General features: G+C 43.3%; 1 protein-coding gene across 1 annotated transcript in view; it reads left to right on the forward strand.

The window, feature by feature from the left end:
* WBP2NL (WBP2 N-terminal like) overlaps positions 1–11,174 on the forward strand; it is a 29,690-nt gene extending 18,516 nt beyond the window's left edge. Inside the window, exons 6-8 of the mRNA NM_001082441.2 lie at positions 221–737; positions 9,576–9,645; positions 10,914–11,174. Coding sequence (NP_001075910.1) covers positions 221–645 — 425 coding nt within the window. The 3' untranslated portion in view covers positions 646–737; positions 9,576–9,645; positions 10,914–11,174. The remainder of the gene's footprint in view (positions 1–220; positions 738–9,575; positions 9,646–10,913) is intronic.
* Positions 11,175–15,430: the final 4,256 nt, after the last annotated feature.

Below are 15,430 nucleotides of genomic sequence, written 5' to 3' on the forward strand. Positions count from 1 at the left end.
ATTTAACTATAGGTTATTTTCATGTTAATTTGAATTCCTCCACAACAGGAAATGTTAAAGCATCCAACTGGTGATGGCTGAAGGATAAGGCTTTTGCATTGTTCTGTCTGAATTCTCTTCCTGTGTCAGTCTGCTTCAGTACTTTTTTTATCTTCCATCTCCTTACTCATTCCTTGTCTGCTCTAAAAAATGAGTAACTGATTTTTTTTTTCCTTCTCAGCATATCCAATTGTGATCTATGGACCCCCACCACCAGGATATACAGTCCAACCAGGGGAATATGGAACTCCACCAGAAGGATATGGAGCCCAACCAGGGGGATATGGAGCCCCACCTATGGGATATGGAGCCCCGCCTGTGGGATATGGAGTCCCACCTGGGGGATATGGAGTCCCACCTGGGGGATATGGAGTCCCACCTGGGGGATATGGAGCCCCACCTGGGGGATATGGAGTCCCACCTGGGGGATATGGTGCCCCACCTGGGGGATATGGAGCCCCACCTGCAGGATATGGAGCCCCACCAGCTGGAAATGAAGCCCTACCCCCTGCATATGAAGCTCCATCTGCTGGAAATACAGCTGCCTCTCACAGATCTATGACAGCTCAGCAGGAGACTTCTCTTCCCACTACCTCATCTTCTTAGGTCCATTTACCACCTTCTCAGAGTTAAACCTTGAAGACTCACCAAGCAAAGGGCACTCTAAAACTGAAGTCACAGTAAGAAGGAAGACCCAGGTAGGTGGCTGAAGCCCCATCCCAGGTAGTTGTTATACCCCTTGGAAGGGCAACCTTAGAGGGAAGATGATGCTTTACTTCCATGCCTAGATTTTAGAGGCCAAGTCAGTTCTTGATAGGGCTTCCCTGGTGGCTCAGTTGGTAAAGAATCTGCCTGCAATGCAAGAGATGCAGGTTTGATCCCTGGGTCAGGAAGATCCCCTGGGAGAAGGAAATGGCAACCCACTCCAGTATTCTTGTCTGGGAAATCCCATGGACAGAGGAGCCCGGCAGGCTACAGTCCATGGGGTTGCAAAGAGTCAGACACAACTTAGTGACTAATCCACCACCACCACCACCACCAATTCTTGATTAGATGGGCTAAAGGAGAAGTACGTTCATACAGCTAATTCTCCAACAATTTGGTTGACATTGGCTGCATTTTTTTAAATTACATTTTTTTAAACATGCCTTGAGTCAGTTTGGAAAAACTGTTTTGTATTTTCCCCTCTCCAATTCAAGAAACATCTATTATGCTAAGTTTGCTAGGAACTAAGATATATGTTAAAAATATCAAGTTGAGGGATTTTCCTAGAAATCCAGTAGTTAAGACTTCATGCTTCCAACGCAAAGGGCATGGGTTTGATCCCTGGTTGGGAAACTAAGATCCCACATGCCATGTGGCATGGCCAAAATTTTTTTAAAAATCAAGTTGAACACTTATTTTTCATAGCATTATTATATTAGTGAAAGGATATAACAACTTAAATTTTCAGTAGTAAGAGAAAATTTCACAAATTATACAATGAAATGTTGTACAGCCATTGAAAATGATATCTAAAGGTAGGGGAGGCCTTCTTTAAGAAGATCAAAAACAATGAAGCAATAGAGGAAAACAGTGATAAATTTGACTATATCAAAATTTTAAACTTCTGTATGACCAAAGTTAGAAGATAGGCAATAGACTGTTGCTGCTGCTGCTGCTGCTAAGTCGCTTCAGTCGTGTTCGACTCTGTGCGACCCCATAGACAGCAGCCCACCAGGCTCCCCCGTCCCTGGGATTCTCCAGGCAAGAACACTGGAGTGGGTTGCCATTTCCTTCTCCAATGCGTGAAAGTGAAAAGTGAAAGTGAAGTCACTCAATCGTGTTCGACTCTTAGCGACCCCATGGGCTGCAGCCCACCAGGCTCCTCCATCCATGGGATTTTCCAGGCAAGAGTACTGGAGTGGGGTGCCATTGCCTTCTCTGACTAGACTAGGAGGAACTAACTGCCAACATATATATTAAACAAAAAAATTGTAGTCAAAATATAAGAAGAACTTTACAAATCAAAAGAAAATATGGACAAAAGAAGTGAATTCTCAATTAACTGAGGCAATAGCCTCAAGAAACATTTGAGGACTTCCTTGGTGGCACAGTGGATAGGAGTCCACCTTCGAATGCAGGGGACATGGGTTCAGTCCCTGGTTTGGGAAGATTCCACATGCCAAGGAGCATGAAAAGATGTTGAACTTGACTTGTGTTAGATAAATGAAACCTGAAATGAAAAACAATTTTTATCTCTAAAGATTCAGAAGCATTAAAAAGATTGAGACAGTCGATGAGGTGACTTCCACCTTGGGCCTTTTTCCATGCTCCTTGTTACAAACTGCTTGTGAGTGGCATCCATCTAAGTGAGAAACTGGTGTAGGCTGCCATGGAAATCACTGCACAAAGGTAGCCCCAGCTGGCAAGGGATGGTCTGGGTTTCTGGACTCTGTATTTTTCTAGTAAAGGAACTCAGCTCTTACAGATCTAAAAGCACGGCCTATGGACCAATAATATTCAGGTATGTGGCCATAGAGTTCTTTCAGCATGAGTTGGAATTTCTCAACCCTGTTCAAAGTTGTACTGCAATGAGAACTATAGTAACTGGTCTCACTGGGCCATTCCATTTCTTTTTAAGATATTTATTTATTTGGCTGTACTGAGTCTTAGTTTTGGCATGTGGAATATAATTCCCTGACCAGGGCTTGAACCTGGGGCCTCTGCGTTGAGAGTGTGGAGTCTCAGCCACTGGAGCACCAGGGAAGCTTCCCCAAGTACCTTTTAAAAGTTAAAATATTTCTATCTTGATTTAGCAGCTTCACTCAATATCCATCCCTAAGAAAGGGAAAGATATACGCATTTGAATGCAGAGTTCCAAAGAATAGCAAGGAGACATAAGAAAGCCTTCCTCAGTGATCAATGCAAAGAAATAGAGGAAAACAATGGAATGGGAAAGACTAGAGATCTCTTCAATAAAATTAGAGATACCAAGGGAATTCTGAAAGAGGTGGGAATACCAGACCATCTGACCTGCCTCCTGAGAAATCTGTATGCAGGTCAAGAAGCAACAGTTAGAATAGGACATAGATCAACAGATTGGTTCCAAATCAGGAAAGGAGTATATCAAGGCTATATATTGTCACCTTGCTTATTTAATTTATATGCAGAGTACATCACAAGAAATGCCATGCTGGATGAAGCACAAGCTGAAATCAAGACTGCTGGGAGAAATATCAATAACCTCAGACATGCAGATGACAACACCCTTATGGAAGAAAGTGAAGAAGAACTAAAGAGCCTCTTGATGAAAGTGAAAGAGGAGAATGAAAAAGTTGGCTTAAAGCTCAACATTCAGAAAACTAAGATCATGGCACCCGGTCCCATCACTTCATGGCAAATAGATGGGGAAACAATGGAAACAGTGACAGACTTTATTTTTCTTGGTCTCCAAAATCACTGCAGATGGTGACTGCAGCCATGAAATTAAAAGACGCTTACTCCTTGGAAGAAAAGTTAGGACCAACCTAGACAGCATATTAAAAAGCAGAGACATCACTTTGCCAACAAAGGTCCATCTAGCCAAAGCTCTGGTTTTTCCAGTAGTCATGTATGGATGTGAGAGTTGAACTAGAAAGAAAGCTGAGTGCCAAAGAATTGATGCTTTTGGACTGTGGTGTTGGTGAAGACTCTTGAGAGTCCCTTGGACCAAAAGGAGATCAAACTATTCAATCCTAAAGGAAATCAACCCTGAATACTCATTGGAAGCACTGATGCTGAAGCTGAAACTCCAATACTTTGGCCACCTAATGCGAAGAGCTGACTCCTTGGAAAAAACCCTGATGCTGGGAAAGATTGATGGTGGGAGGAGAAGGGGACGACAGAGGATGAGATGATTGGATGGCATCACTGACTTGATGGACATGAGTTTGAGTAAGCTCCGGGAGTTGGTGATGGACAGGGAAGCCCGGTGTGCTGCAGTCCATGGGGTCACAAAGAGTCGGACACGACTGAACAACTGAACTGAAGAAATACTTGCACATGTGCACAAAGTTGTATGTGGGAAGATTTCATTAAATTCAGTGTTTCTAATGGCACCAAATTAAAAATATCCTATATGTCTGTTAATAGTAAATATTAAATAAACTATAGTATGTCCATGCTATGGCATGGACCAGTGGTTTCACTGCAGGGGGCATGGGTTTGATCCCTGGTCAGGGACATAAGCTCCTGCATGCCACTTGGCCAAAAAAATAAATAAATAATTTCTTGAACTGAATAAAAATGAAAATACAACATACCAAATTAAAGACCTACAAGACCTTTTAGAACTAACACCCAAAAAAGATGTCCTTTTCATTATAGGGGACTGGAATGCAAAAGTAGGAAGTCAAGAAACACCTGGAGTAACAGGCAAATTTGGCCTTGGAATACGGAATGAAGCAGGGCAAAGACTAATAGAGTTTTGCCAAGAAAATGCACTGGTCATAACAAACACCCTCTTCCAACAACACAAGAGAAGACTCAATACATGGACATCACCAGATGGTCAACACCGAAATCAGATTGATTATATTCTTTGCAGCCAAAGATGGAGAAGCTCTATACAGTCAGCAAAAACAAGACCAGGAGCTGACTGTGGCTCAGACCATGAACTCCTTATTGCCAAATTCAGACTTAAATTGAAGAAAGTAGGGAAAACCACTAGACCATTCAGGTATGACCTAAATCAAATCCCTTATGATTATACAGTGGAAGTGAGAAATAGATTTAAGGGCCTAGATCTGATAGATAGAGTGCCTGATGAACTATGGAATGAGGTTTGTGACATTGTACAGGAGACAGGGATCAAGACCATTCCCATAGAAAAGAAATGCAAAAAAGCAAAATGGCTGTCTGGGGAAGCCTTACAAATAGCTGTGAAAAGAAGAGAAGTGAAAAGCAAAGGAGAAAAGGAAAGATATAAGCATCTGAATGCAGAGTTCCAAAGAATAGCAAGGAGAGATAAGAAAGCCTTCCTCAGCGATCAATGCAAAGAAATAGAGGAAAACAACAGAATGGGAAAGACTAGGGATCTCTTCAAGAAAATCAGAGATACCAAAGGAACATTTCATGCAAAGATGAGCTTGATAAAGGACAGAAATGGTATGGACCTAACAGAAGCAGAAGATATTAAGAAGAGATGGCAAGAATACACAGAAGAACTGTGCAAAAAAGATCTTCACGACCCACATAATCACAATGGTGTGATCACTGACCTAGAGCCAGACATCCTGGAATGTGAAGTCAAGTGGGCCTTAGAAAGCATCACTATGAACCAAGCTAGTGGAGGTGATGGAATTCTAGTTGAGCTATTCCAAATCCTGAAAGATGATGCTGTGAAAGTGCTGCACTCAATATGCCAGCAAATTTGGAAAACTCAGCAGTGGCCACAGGACTGGAAAAGGTCAGTTTTCATTCCAATCCCAAAGAAAGGCAATGCCAAAGAATGCTCCAACTACCGCACAATTGCACTCATCTCACACGCTAGTAAAGTAATGCTCAAAATTCTCCAAGCCAGGCTTCAGCAATATGTGAACCGTGAACTTCCTGATGTTCAAGCTGGTTTTAGAAAAAGCAGAGGAACCAGAGATCAAATTGCCAACATCTGATGGATCATAGAAAAAGCAAGAGAGTTCCAGAAAAACATCTATTTCTGTTTTATTGACTATGCCAAGCCTTTGACTGTGTGGATCACAATAAACTGTGGAAAATTCTTCAAGAGATGGGAATACCAGAACACCTGATCTGCCTCTTGAGAAATCTGTATGCAGATCAGGAAGTAACAGTTAGAACTGGACATGGAACAACAGACTGGTTCCAAATAGGAAAAGGAGTTCGTCAAGGCTGTATATTGTCACCCTGTTTATTTAACTTATATTCAGAGTACATCATGAGAAATGCTGGGCTGGAAGAAGCACAAGCTGGAATCAAGATTGCCGGGAGAAATACAAATAACCTCAGATATGCAGATGACACCACCCTTATGGCAGAAAGTGAAGAGGAACTCAAAAGCCTCTTGATGAAAGTGAAAGTGCAGAGTGAAAAAGTTGGCTTAAAGCTCAATATTCAGAAAACGAAGATCATGGCATCTGGTCCCACCACTTCATGATGGGGAAACAGTGGAAACAGTGTCAGACTTTGTTTTTCTGGGCTCCAAAAGTCACTACAGATGGTGACTGCAGCCATGAAATTTAAAAACGCTTACTCCTTGGAAGGAAAGTTATGACCAACCTAGATAGCATATTCAAAAGCAGAGACATTACTTTGCCAACAAAGATTCGTCTAGTCAAGGCTATGGTTTTTCCAGTGGTCACGTATGGATGTGAGAGTTGGACTGTGAAGAAGGCTGAGCACCGAAGAATTGATGCTTTTGAACTGTGGTGTTGGAGAAGACTCTTGAGAGTCCCGTGGACTGCAAGGAGATCCAACCAGTCCATTCTGAAGGAGATCAGCCCTGGGATTTCTTTGGAAGGAATGATGCTAAAGCTGAAACTCCAGTATTCTGGCCACCTCATGGGAAGAGTTGACTCACTGGAAAAGACTCTGATGCTGGGAGGGATTGGGGGCAGGAGGAGAAGGGGATGACAGAGGATGAGATGGCTGGATGGCATCACTGACTCGATGGACATGAGTGAGTGAACTCCGGGAGTTGGTGATGGACAGGGAGGCCTGGCGTGCTGCGATTCATGGGGTCGCAAAGAGTCGGACATGACTGAGCAACTGATCTGATCTGAAATTAAAAATTTATATGGGGAAAGTAATAACTTTTACAAAATAAAAAATATATAGAGAGCAGCTGGCTGCTGCTCTTCCTCTTTAAGTTACCAGCATTGAGTCATGTACGAGTCTAGGAAACTGGAATGTCAGTAGCACAAGGGAATGTCAATCGAACTGCCAGTATGCCCAGACTGGCACATTATGCTCCTTCGTATTGAAGGCCCTGCACGATCTGGCCCTTCCAGTGACCTCTCCAGCCCAGTGATCCAGCAGAGCATGACTTTGCCTCTTCCTTCCTCTCTGCATGTTCTACTCATCTTTCAAAAGAGCCCAGATGAGCTTTTTCTGGACTCCCCTTCTAGCATAATTGGGCTTCCTTGGTGGCTCCACGGTAAAGAATCCACCTGCAGTGCAGGAGATACAAGAGACACAAGTTCAATCCCTGGGTTGGGAATATCCCCTGGAGTAGGAAATGGTAGCCCACACCAATGTTCTGCCTGGGAAATCCCATGAACAGAGGAGCCTGGATGACTAGAGTCCATAGGGTCACAAAGAGTCGGGCACAACTGAGCGCATGCGTGCGTGCGTTTGCATGTGCATACACACACACACGCCCTCCAGGATAATTGCATTTCTGCTGAACTTGTAGTGTAACCCTGGAGTGTTTCTCGTGAAATACCATGCCAATCTTACTGGGATCGTTTGTGTGCTCATCTCCTCCATAACCTGTGAGCCCCTTGAACGCAGAGCCTGTATCTCATTGCAGGGGCCCCTAGCAGAAGGCGCAGCACAGAGTGGGTGAATAAACCTTCCTAGAGCGAATAAAGACATGAATAAATTGTGTTTCTTGGTTTACAATATACACATACAACACATTCATACCTCCCTGAGTTCTGGTCATCAACTGAAGATTATAATTTGCAGAAGCAGTTTTGCTTGGCAGACAGAGGATTAGAAATTAAAATTTCAGGGACTTCCCTGGTGGTCCAATGCAGTGACTAAGACTCCAGGCACCCAACGCAGATGGCCCAGTTTCCATCCCTGGTTGGAGAACTAGATCCCACGTGCCGCAAATGAGTTCTCATGTCCCAACTAACAATCCTACATGACACAATGAAGATCAAAGATCTTGCATGCCTCAACTAAGACCTGGTGCAGCCAAATCAATACATATTTTTTAAAAAGAAATTAAAATTTCAGACTTTGTAACAAGTGTTGGTGAGGATGTGAAGAAAAGGGAACCTTCATAAACTATTCGTGGGGATATAAATTGGTGTAGCCACTGTATAAAACTGTATGGAGTGTCCTCAAAATACTAAAAGTCGAACTACCGTATGATCCAGCAATTTCACTCCTGGAATTTCATTATCTGAAGAAAACGAAAACACTATTTCATAAAGATATATATATATGCCCGTGTTCATAGTAGCATTATTTACAATAGCCAAGATATGGAAGCAACCTAAGTGTCAATCAACAGATGAATGAATAAAAAGGATGTGATACACACACACACACACGCACGCACGATGGACTACTACCCAACGTAATAAAGAATGAAATGTTGCCATTTGCAACAACATGAATGGACCTAGAGGATATTATACTAAGTGAATTAGGTCGGACAAAGACAAATACTGTATGATATCATTCATATGTGGAATCTAAAAGATAAAACAAAAATATAAAACAAAGTAGTGAATATAACGAAAAAAGAAACAGACTCACAGATATAGTGAACAGGCTAGTGGTTATCACTGGGGAGAGGGAAGGGGAGGGGGCAAGATAAGGGTAGGGTTCATACTATGTATAAAATAAGTTACAAGGGTATACTGTGCAGCACAGAGAATTTAGCCAATATTTTATCATAACTTTAAATGGAGTGTAGTCTTCTTTTTTTCTTGGCTGTGCCGCATGTCTTGTGGGATCTTAATTCCCCGAGAAGGGATTGAACTAGGGCCCCGGCCTTGAAAGTGCCAAGTTCTAACTACGGGACAACCAGGGAATTCCCAAATGGAGTATAATCTTTAAAAATTGTGAATCACTATGTTGTACCCTGAGACATATAATATTGTAAATTAACTATACCCCAATTGCTATGCTATGCTAAGTCACTTCAGTCGTGTCCGACTCTGTGCGACCCCATGGACAGCAGCCCACCAGGCTTCCCCGTCCCTGGGATTCTCCAGGCAAGAACACTGGAGTGGGTTGCCATTTCCTTCTCCAATGCGTGTGAAAAGTGAAAGTGAAGTCACTCAGTCGTGTCTGACTCTTAGCGACCCCATGGCCAGCAGCCTACCAGGCTCCTCCGTCCATGGGATTTTCCAAGCAAGAGTACTAGAGTGGGGTGCCATTGCCTTCTCCAATTAGAAATTAGTAAATAAATTGACAAAAAAATTATTTTTTCAGATTTTGGAGAAAGCTGTTCCCTCTCTGGTCAACTGAGCTAAACAGTCCTGAAGGCATGATGCATTTCCCTCCTTCCTATCTCACAGCCATAGTTTGTATGCTCCCTCTGGCCTAAATCACCACTGGTGAGGTGGTCCTATAGAACTCATCTGGTGTTTGAAGATGATGTAATGAGGTGCCAGGCACATGCTAAAGCACTTCAGAACTGTATCTCACCGTAACAATCCAGTGAGGTGTTACTGTCTTCATGTTACTGCTAAGCACAATGAAGTTTGGAGACCCTAGGAAACCAAAGAATCCCAACTGTTGAGCAGTGGAGGAAGGATATGGGACCTTAACCTCTGACTTGGGAACTGCTCTTTGAGCATCTCCTTTTCATCCCACAGGTGCCCAGTGGTAGGAGGTGTTCGTGTGCACGCAGTGGTCTGATCTTCTCCACACACCTGTGAGGTCCTGGTGAGCTGAGTCCCTTTCTCTGCTGCAGACTTGATCAGAGGGCTTAGAAAATCGAGTGTGTCAGAGGTGGTTTAAAAGGTCAAAGGAGGGCTCAGATTTCTCACGGGACCAGAAGCCTGGTTCTAGATCTGTGGCTGCCATGTAACTGAGAGCTGAGAGTCTGGGGTCAGCTGCCCGAGTCAGCTCAAGTAGCCCAGGAAAAAGAGAATCCCGTGATCTTTGGCTATTCATGGCCTCATGCCCTCCTGCCCTCATCACAGCCTCAGAGTTGAAGGCTCTGATGCATTAATTGCCTCTGTGATGGCCCTGAGTAACGGGTACTTATAACAGATGGAAGGTGAAGAGTTTGAGAGGCAGTGATTATATCAGTTGGCCAAAATGGTTATTACCTATCTCTCCATGCCTAGCATCCCGACAGGCACTTCACATGCATAATCCAGTGAGGTGGGTGCTTGGACTCCAATCTCATAAATGAAGAAACTGCGGTTGAGGGAGAAGCAAATTGCCAAAGGCATACAGCCGGCTAATAGCTGACAGGGCAGGATCTGAACTTGGATTTCCCTTTTCATTCACACGCTCGTTTGTTTGTTTGTTTGTTTTTCACACGCTCGTTTGTTGAATGCTTTTTGTGTGCCATTTCTGTGAGCTTTGGTGGTGGTGGTTTAGTCACTATGTCGTGTCTGACTCTTGCGACCCCATGGACTATAGCCCGCCAGGCTCCTCTGTCCATGGGATTTCCCAGACAAGAATACTGGAGTGGGTGGCCATTTCCTTCTTCAGGGGATCTTCCCAACCCAGGGATCTAACCCAAGTCTCCTATGTTGCAGGCAGATTCTTTACCACTGAGCCAACAGGGAAGCCCTCTGTGTGCTTTGTGTTCAACAAAATGAACGAAAATTCCTTCTCTTATGGAGCTAACATTCTAGTAATACTAAAACACTGTCTATATGTATATATACTATATATATTATATATTATATAATGTGATAATATAACTAGGCATATCATATTCAAACTGCAGAAAAAGCAAAGACAGAGAACTTATTGAGAACTGTGAAAAATATAGATCAAAGTAAGGGAGATTGGGAACCCTGGGGGTTGGCAGAGGGAGCAGATAGTATCTTTTTGAGAAGGTGACATTTCAGTAATGATCTGAAGGGTGAAGGAGATGAGGGAGGTGGCCATGCAGATATCTGGGGAAGAGTGCCCTAGGCAGAGGGAACAGCTATAAAGGCAGCTTAATTCCAGGTGCCTTCCCTTATACCTAGTGCCTCAAAACATAGATGAAGGTGAGAAGACGACTCCTGTTCTCAAGGAAGGAAGATGCTTGAAAACAGACTGCAAGCCAACTAGAGAGAGAGAGATGTGAAGTGGCACATAAAACAGCTTGGGGATGGAGACTGACTCTCTTTAGAAAACAGGCCTTCTCCCTGCCTCTGACCTGAGCAGAAAAGAGAAATCGCTGGAACCAAAGAGCTAGGGTCACCCTGCTTAGACGCCCTCGATTAAAGCCTGCTTGCTGTTGCATACCTTGGCTGTGGCCCTGGCTCTCTCCGTTTCTGAGGGCATCTCTGACACGCATCTCCTGGTGCTGGTCCCCTGGGTCCTCCCAGGAGGGCAGCTTGGATGTACCCAGGCTCTCAGCTTCAGGGTGGGCACCGCACTTGTCTGCTTCCCAGAGAGTTGGGTCTTAGTGCTGAGGTCTCTGAATCCTCTTGATGGAGCACTTGTCCAAGTCAGGGAAGCCTATTCTCTGACTCTCCTTGGACAGGAGGGCCAGAGTAAATTGACGTGAGAGCTTGTGGGGTGACCACTTGTTTGTCGTACTGCCGCCTACTGTATTGCCGTGGGCTTCCTAAGGATCAGTTCAGGTTAAGTATGCACTGAGGCTGCTTTCTGCCAGTCCTGTGCTCTAAGGAATCTGACACGGCCTGATCTGGAGGACTGCACAGACTGCTCCAGAGATAGATAATTTCATTACATTTCCCAAGTGTCCACCTTATCCTGGACTCCACCCCCCCTAAAATGTAAGAGGGAAGCAGGTAGGTACTGCACCCTCTGTGTGGTCCCCCTGGGGAGATTGTCTAGACCTGCCCCTGTTGGCTTGCTCTGCTGGTCTTATTTTCCCTGGTCCTCACCTTAGCATACCTCAGTATAGGAACTATTTTAGAAATATTTCTGCTCAAGCTTGGGTTTCTCCATTAGACCTAATTCTGGCATAGTCTCCTGGCTTTAACCTGGTGACCAGTAAGAGAGACACTTCTAATTCCAGACGAAAGTGCAGTTGATAGAGGGTCTGCACAGGGTTTGGAGGAGGAGTTCTGCCAGCTTGAGCTGGCTCTGTAGGCTTCCTGAGGAAGGGGATGCCTTCGTTGTTTTGTTTCTTAAAAATATTTATTTATTTCGATGCACTGAGTCTTAGTTGCTGCGTCCAAGATCTTCTAGTTGCAGCACACTAAGGGGTCTAGTTCCCTGACCAGAGATTGAACCCCAGCCCCTTGCTTTGGGAGCTCGGACTCTTAGCCACTGAACCCCCAGGGAAGCCTCCCCTGTGTTGTTTTGATGCCCCAACCAGGAAGGCCTTTATGGTCCAGTCTTAGTAAGGAAGCTAGTCCATGTACATGGATAGGAAAAATCAATGTTGTCAAGATGCCAGTTCTTCCTAAGTTGGTCTATTGATTCAACATAATCCTAATCAAAATTCTAGCAAGCTATCTTGTAGATATCAACCAACTGATCCTAGATTTTATATGAAGAAGCAAAAGACCAGTAATAGCCAACCCAATATCAAAGAACGGCAACAAAGTTGGAAAACTGTCTCTATCCAACTCCAAGACTTTATATAAAGCTACAATAATCAAGACAGTATGGTGTTGGTGAAAGAACAGACAAACATCAGTGAAACACAATAGAGAGCCTAGAAACAGACCACACAAATGTAATCAACTTATCTTTGAAAAAGAAAGACAATTCAGTGGGCAAAGGATAGTCTTTTCAACAAATGGCACTGGAAAAACTGGATATGCACATGTACAAAAAATCTAGACACAGATAGTTTACAAAAATTAACTCACTGTGCATCAAAGACCTAATGTAAATGCTAAATTATAAAACTCCTGAAGATAACATAAGAGAACAACTAATGACCTTGGCTTTGTGATGAGTTTTTAGAAACAACACCAAAAATCACTATCCATGAAAGAAAAAATTGTTAAGTTGGACTTTATTAAAATTAAAAAATTCTGCTCTGTAATGGACACTGTTAAGAAAATGAAAAAAGCCACAGACTTGGAGAAAATATTTGCAAAAGACATCTGGTAAAGGACTAATATCCAAAATATATAAAGAATTCCTACAACTGAACAATAAAAAAAATGACCCAATTAAAAATGGGCAGAAGGAACTTTCCTGGTGGTCCAGTGGTTAAGAATCCACCTGCCAATGGAGAAGACACAGGTTAGATCCCTAGTCTGGGAAGATTCCACCTGCCACAGAATCTTGCGGAATCTTCCAAGTGCCATGCACCACAACTGCTGAAGCCCTACCACTCTAGAGCCTGTGCTCCGCAACAAGAGAGCAGCCCCCACTTGACACAACTAGAAAAAACCCATGCACAGCAACGAAGACCCAGCACAGCCCAAAAGAAAATGGGTACAAGATCTGAACAGCTATTTCACCAAAGAAGATATACGGATGGCAAATAAGCATATAAAAAGATGCTCAGCATCATATGTCATTCAGTTCAGTTCAGTCGCTCAGTCGTGTCCAACTCTTTGCAACCCCATGACTCGCAGCATACCAGGCCTCCCTGTCCATCACCAACTCCCGGAGTCTACCCAAATTCATGTCCATTGAGTCGGTGATGCCATCCAGCCATCTCATCCTCTGTCGTCCCCTTTTCCTCCTGCCCCCAATCCCTCCCAGCATCAGTCTTTTCCAATGAGTCAACTCTTCACATGGGGTGGCCAAAGTATTGGAGTTTCAACTTTAGCATTAGTCCTTCCAATGAACACCCAGGACTGATCTCCTTTAGGATGGACTGGTTGGATCTCCTTGCAGTCCAAGGGACTCTCAAGAGTCTTCTCCAACACCACAGTTCAAAAGCATCAATTCTTTGGTGCTCAGCTTTCTTCACAGTCCAACTCTCACATCCATACATGACCACTGGAAAAACCATAGCCTTGACTAGACGGACCTTTGTTGGCAAAGTAATGTCTCTGCTTTTGAATATGCTATCTAGGTTGGTCATAACTTGCCTTCCAAGGAGTAAGTGTCTTTTAATTTCATGGCTGCAGTCGCCATCTGCAGTGATTTTGGAGCCTAAAAAAATAAAGTCTGACACTGCTTCCACTGTTTCCCTATCTACTTCCCATGAAGTGATGGGACCAGGTGCCATGATCATAGTTTTCCGAATGTTGAGCTTTAAGCCAACCTTTTCACTCTCCTCTTTCACTTTCATCAAGAGGCTCTTTAGCTCCTCTTCACTTTCTGTCATAAGGGTGGTGTCATCTGCATATCTGAGGTTATTGATGTTTTTCCTGGCAATCTTGATTCCAGCTTGTGCCTGTTCCAGCCCAGTGTTTCTCATGATGTACTCTGCATATAAGATAAATAAGCAGGATGACAATATACAGCCTTGACGTACTCCTTTTCCTATTTGGAACAGGCTGTTGTTCCATGTCCAGTTCTAACTGTTGCTTCCTGACTTGCATATAGGTTTCCCATTAGGGAACTGCAAATTAAAACAATGAGTTACAACTACACATCTATTAGAATGGCTAAAATTCAAAACACTGTCTATACTAAATGCTGGCAAGGATGTGAAGCATCCATTCATTTGCTGGTAGAAATATAAAATGCCATGCTGCTGCTAAGTCGCTTCAGTTGTGTCCAACTCTGTGCGACCCCACCATAGACGGCAGCCCACCAGGCTCCTCTGTCCCTGGGATTCTCCAGGCAAGAGTACTGGAGTGGGGTGCCATTGCCTTCTCACATAGCCACTTGGAATACAGTTTGGTAGTTTCTTATAAAACTAAACATACTTGGGACTTCCCTGGCAGTCCAGTGGTTAAGACTCCATGCTGCTACGCAGGGGGGTTGGGCTCAATCCCTGGTCGGGGAACTAAGATCTTGCATGCCACATGACTTGGCGGAAAAAAAAAAAAACCCTAAAAACAAACAAAAAATAACTAATCATACTTTTACCACATAATCCAGCAATTGAGCTCCTTGGTATCTATCCAAATGAGTTGAAAAACTATATCCTCACAAAACTCAACATAAATGTTTAGAGTAGCTTTATTCATAATTGCCAAGATACAGAGGCAACCAGATGGCTGTTGTTCAGTATTCGAGTGGATAAACAGTGGTACATCCATACAATGGAATCTTTTCAGCTATAAAAGAAAATGAGTTATCAAGTCATGAAAGCATACCTTGAAGCAAATTGCCAAGTGAGAGGAGCTAAAAGGCTACATACTGTATAATTCCAATTCTCTCTTTTTTTTTTTCAAACAAACAAAAAATCCAACAGTATTGACTTTTATTCATTCATGTTGTCACCTGAAATGATATCTATTGCATTTAAATGCTCATTAATGTAAATGGCTGAGCAAATCCATTTTAATGGATATCCAATCCATTAAAAAAAATTCAATATCCACGTAGTTGCAGTCACTTCAATTCTCTACATTCTGGAAAAGGAAAAATTATGAAGACTGCCAAAATTATGGAGACAAAAAAATGGGTGGTTTGGGGGCTGAGATGGGGTAGGGAGGGATGAGTA

The sequence above is a fragment of the Bos taurus genome, chromosome 5 (genome assembly GCF_002263795.3).
Source record: "Bos taurus isolate L1 Dominette 01449 registration number 42190680 breed Hereford chromosome 5, ARS-UCD2.0, whole genome shotgun sequence".
NCBI classification, from domain to species: Eukaryota; Metazoa; Chordata; class Mammalia; order Artiodactyla; family Bovidae; genus Bos; species Bos taurus.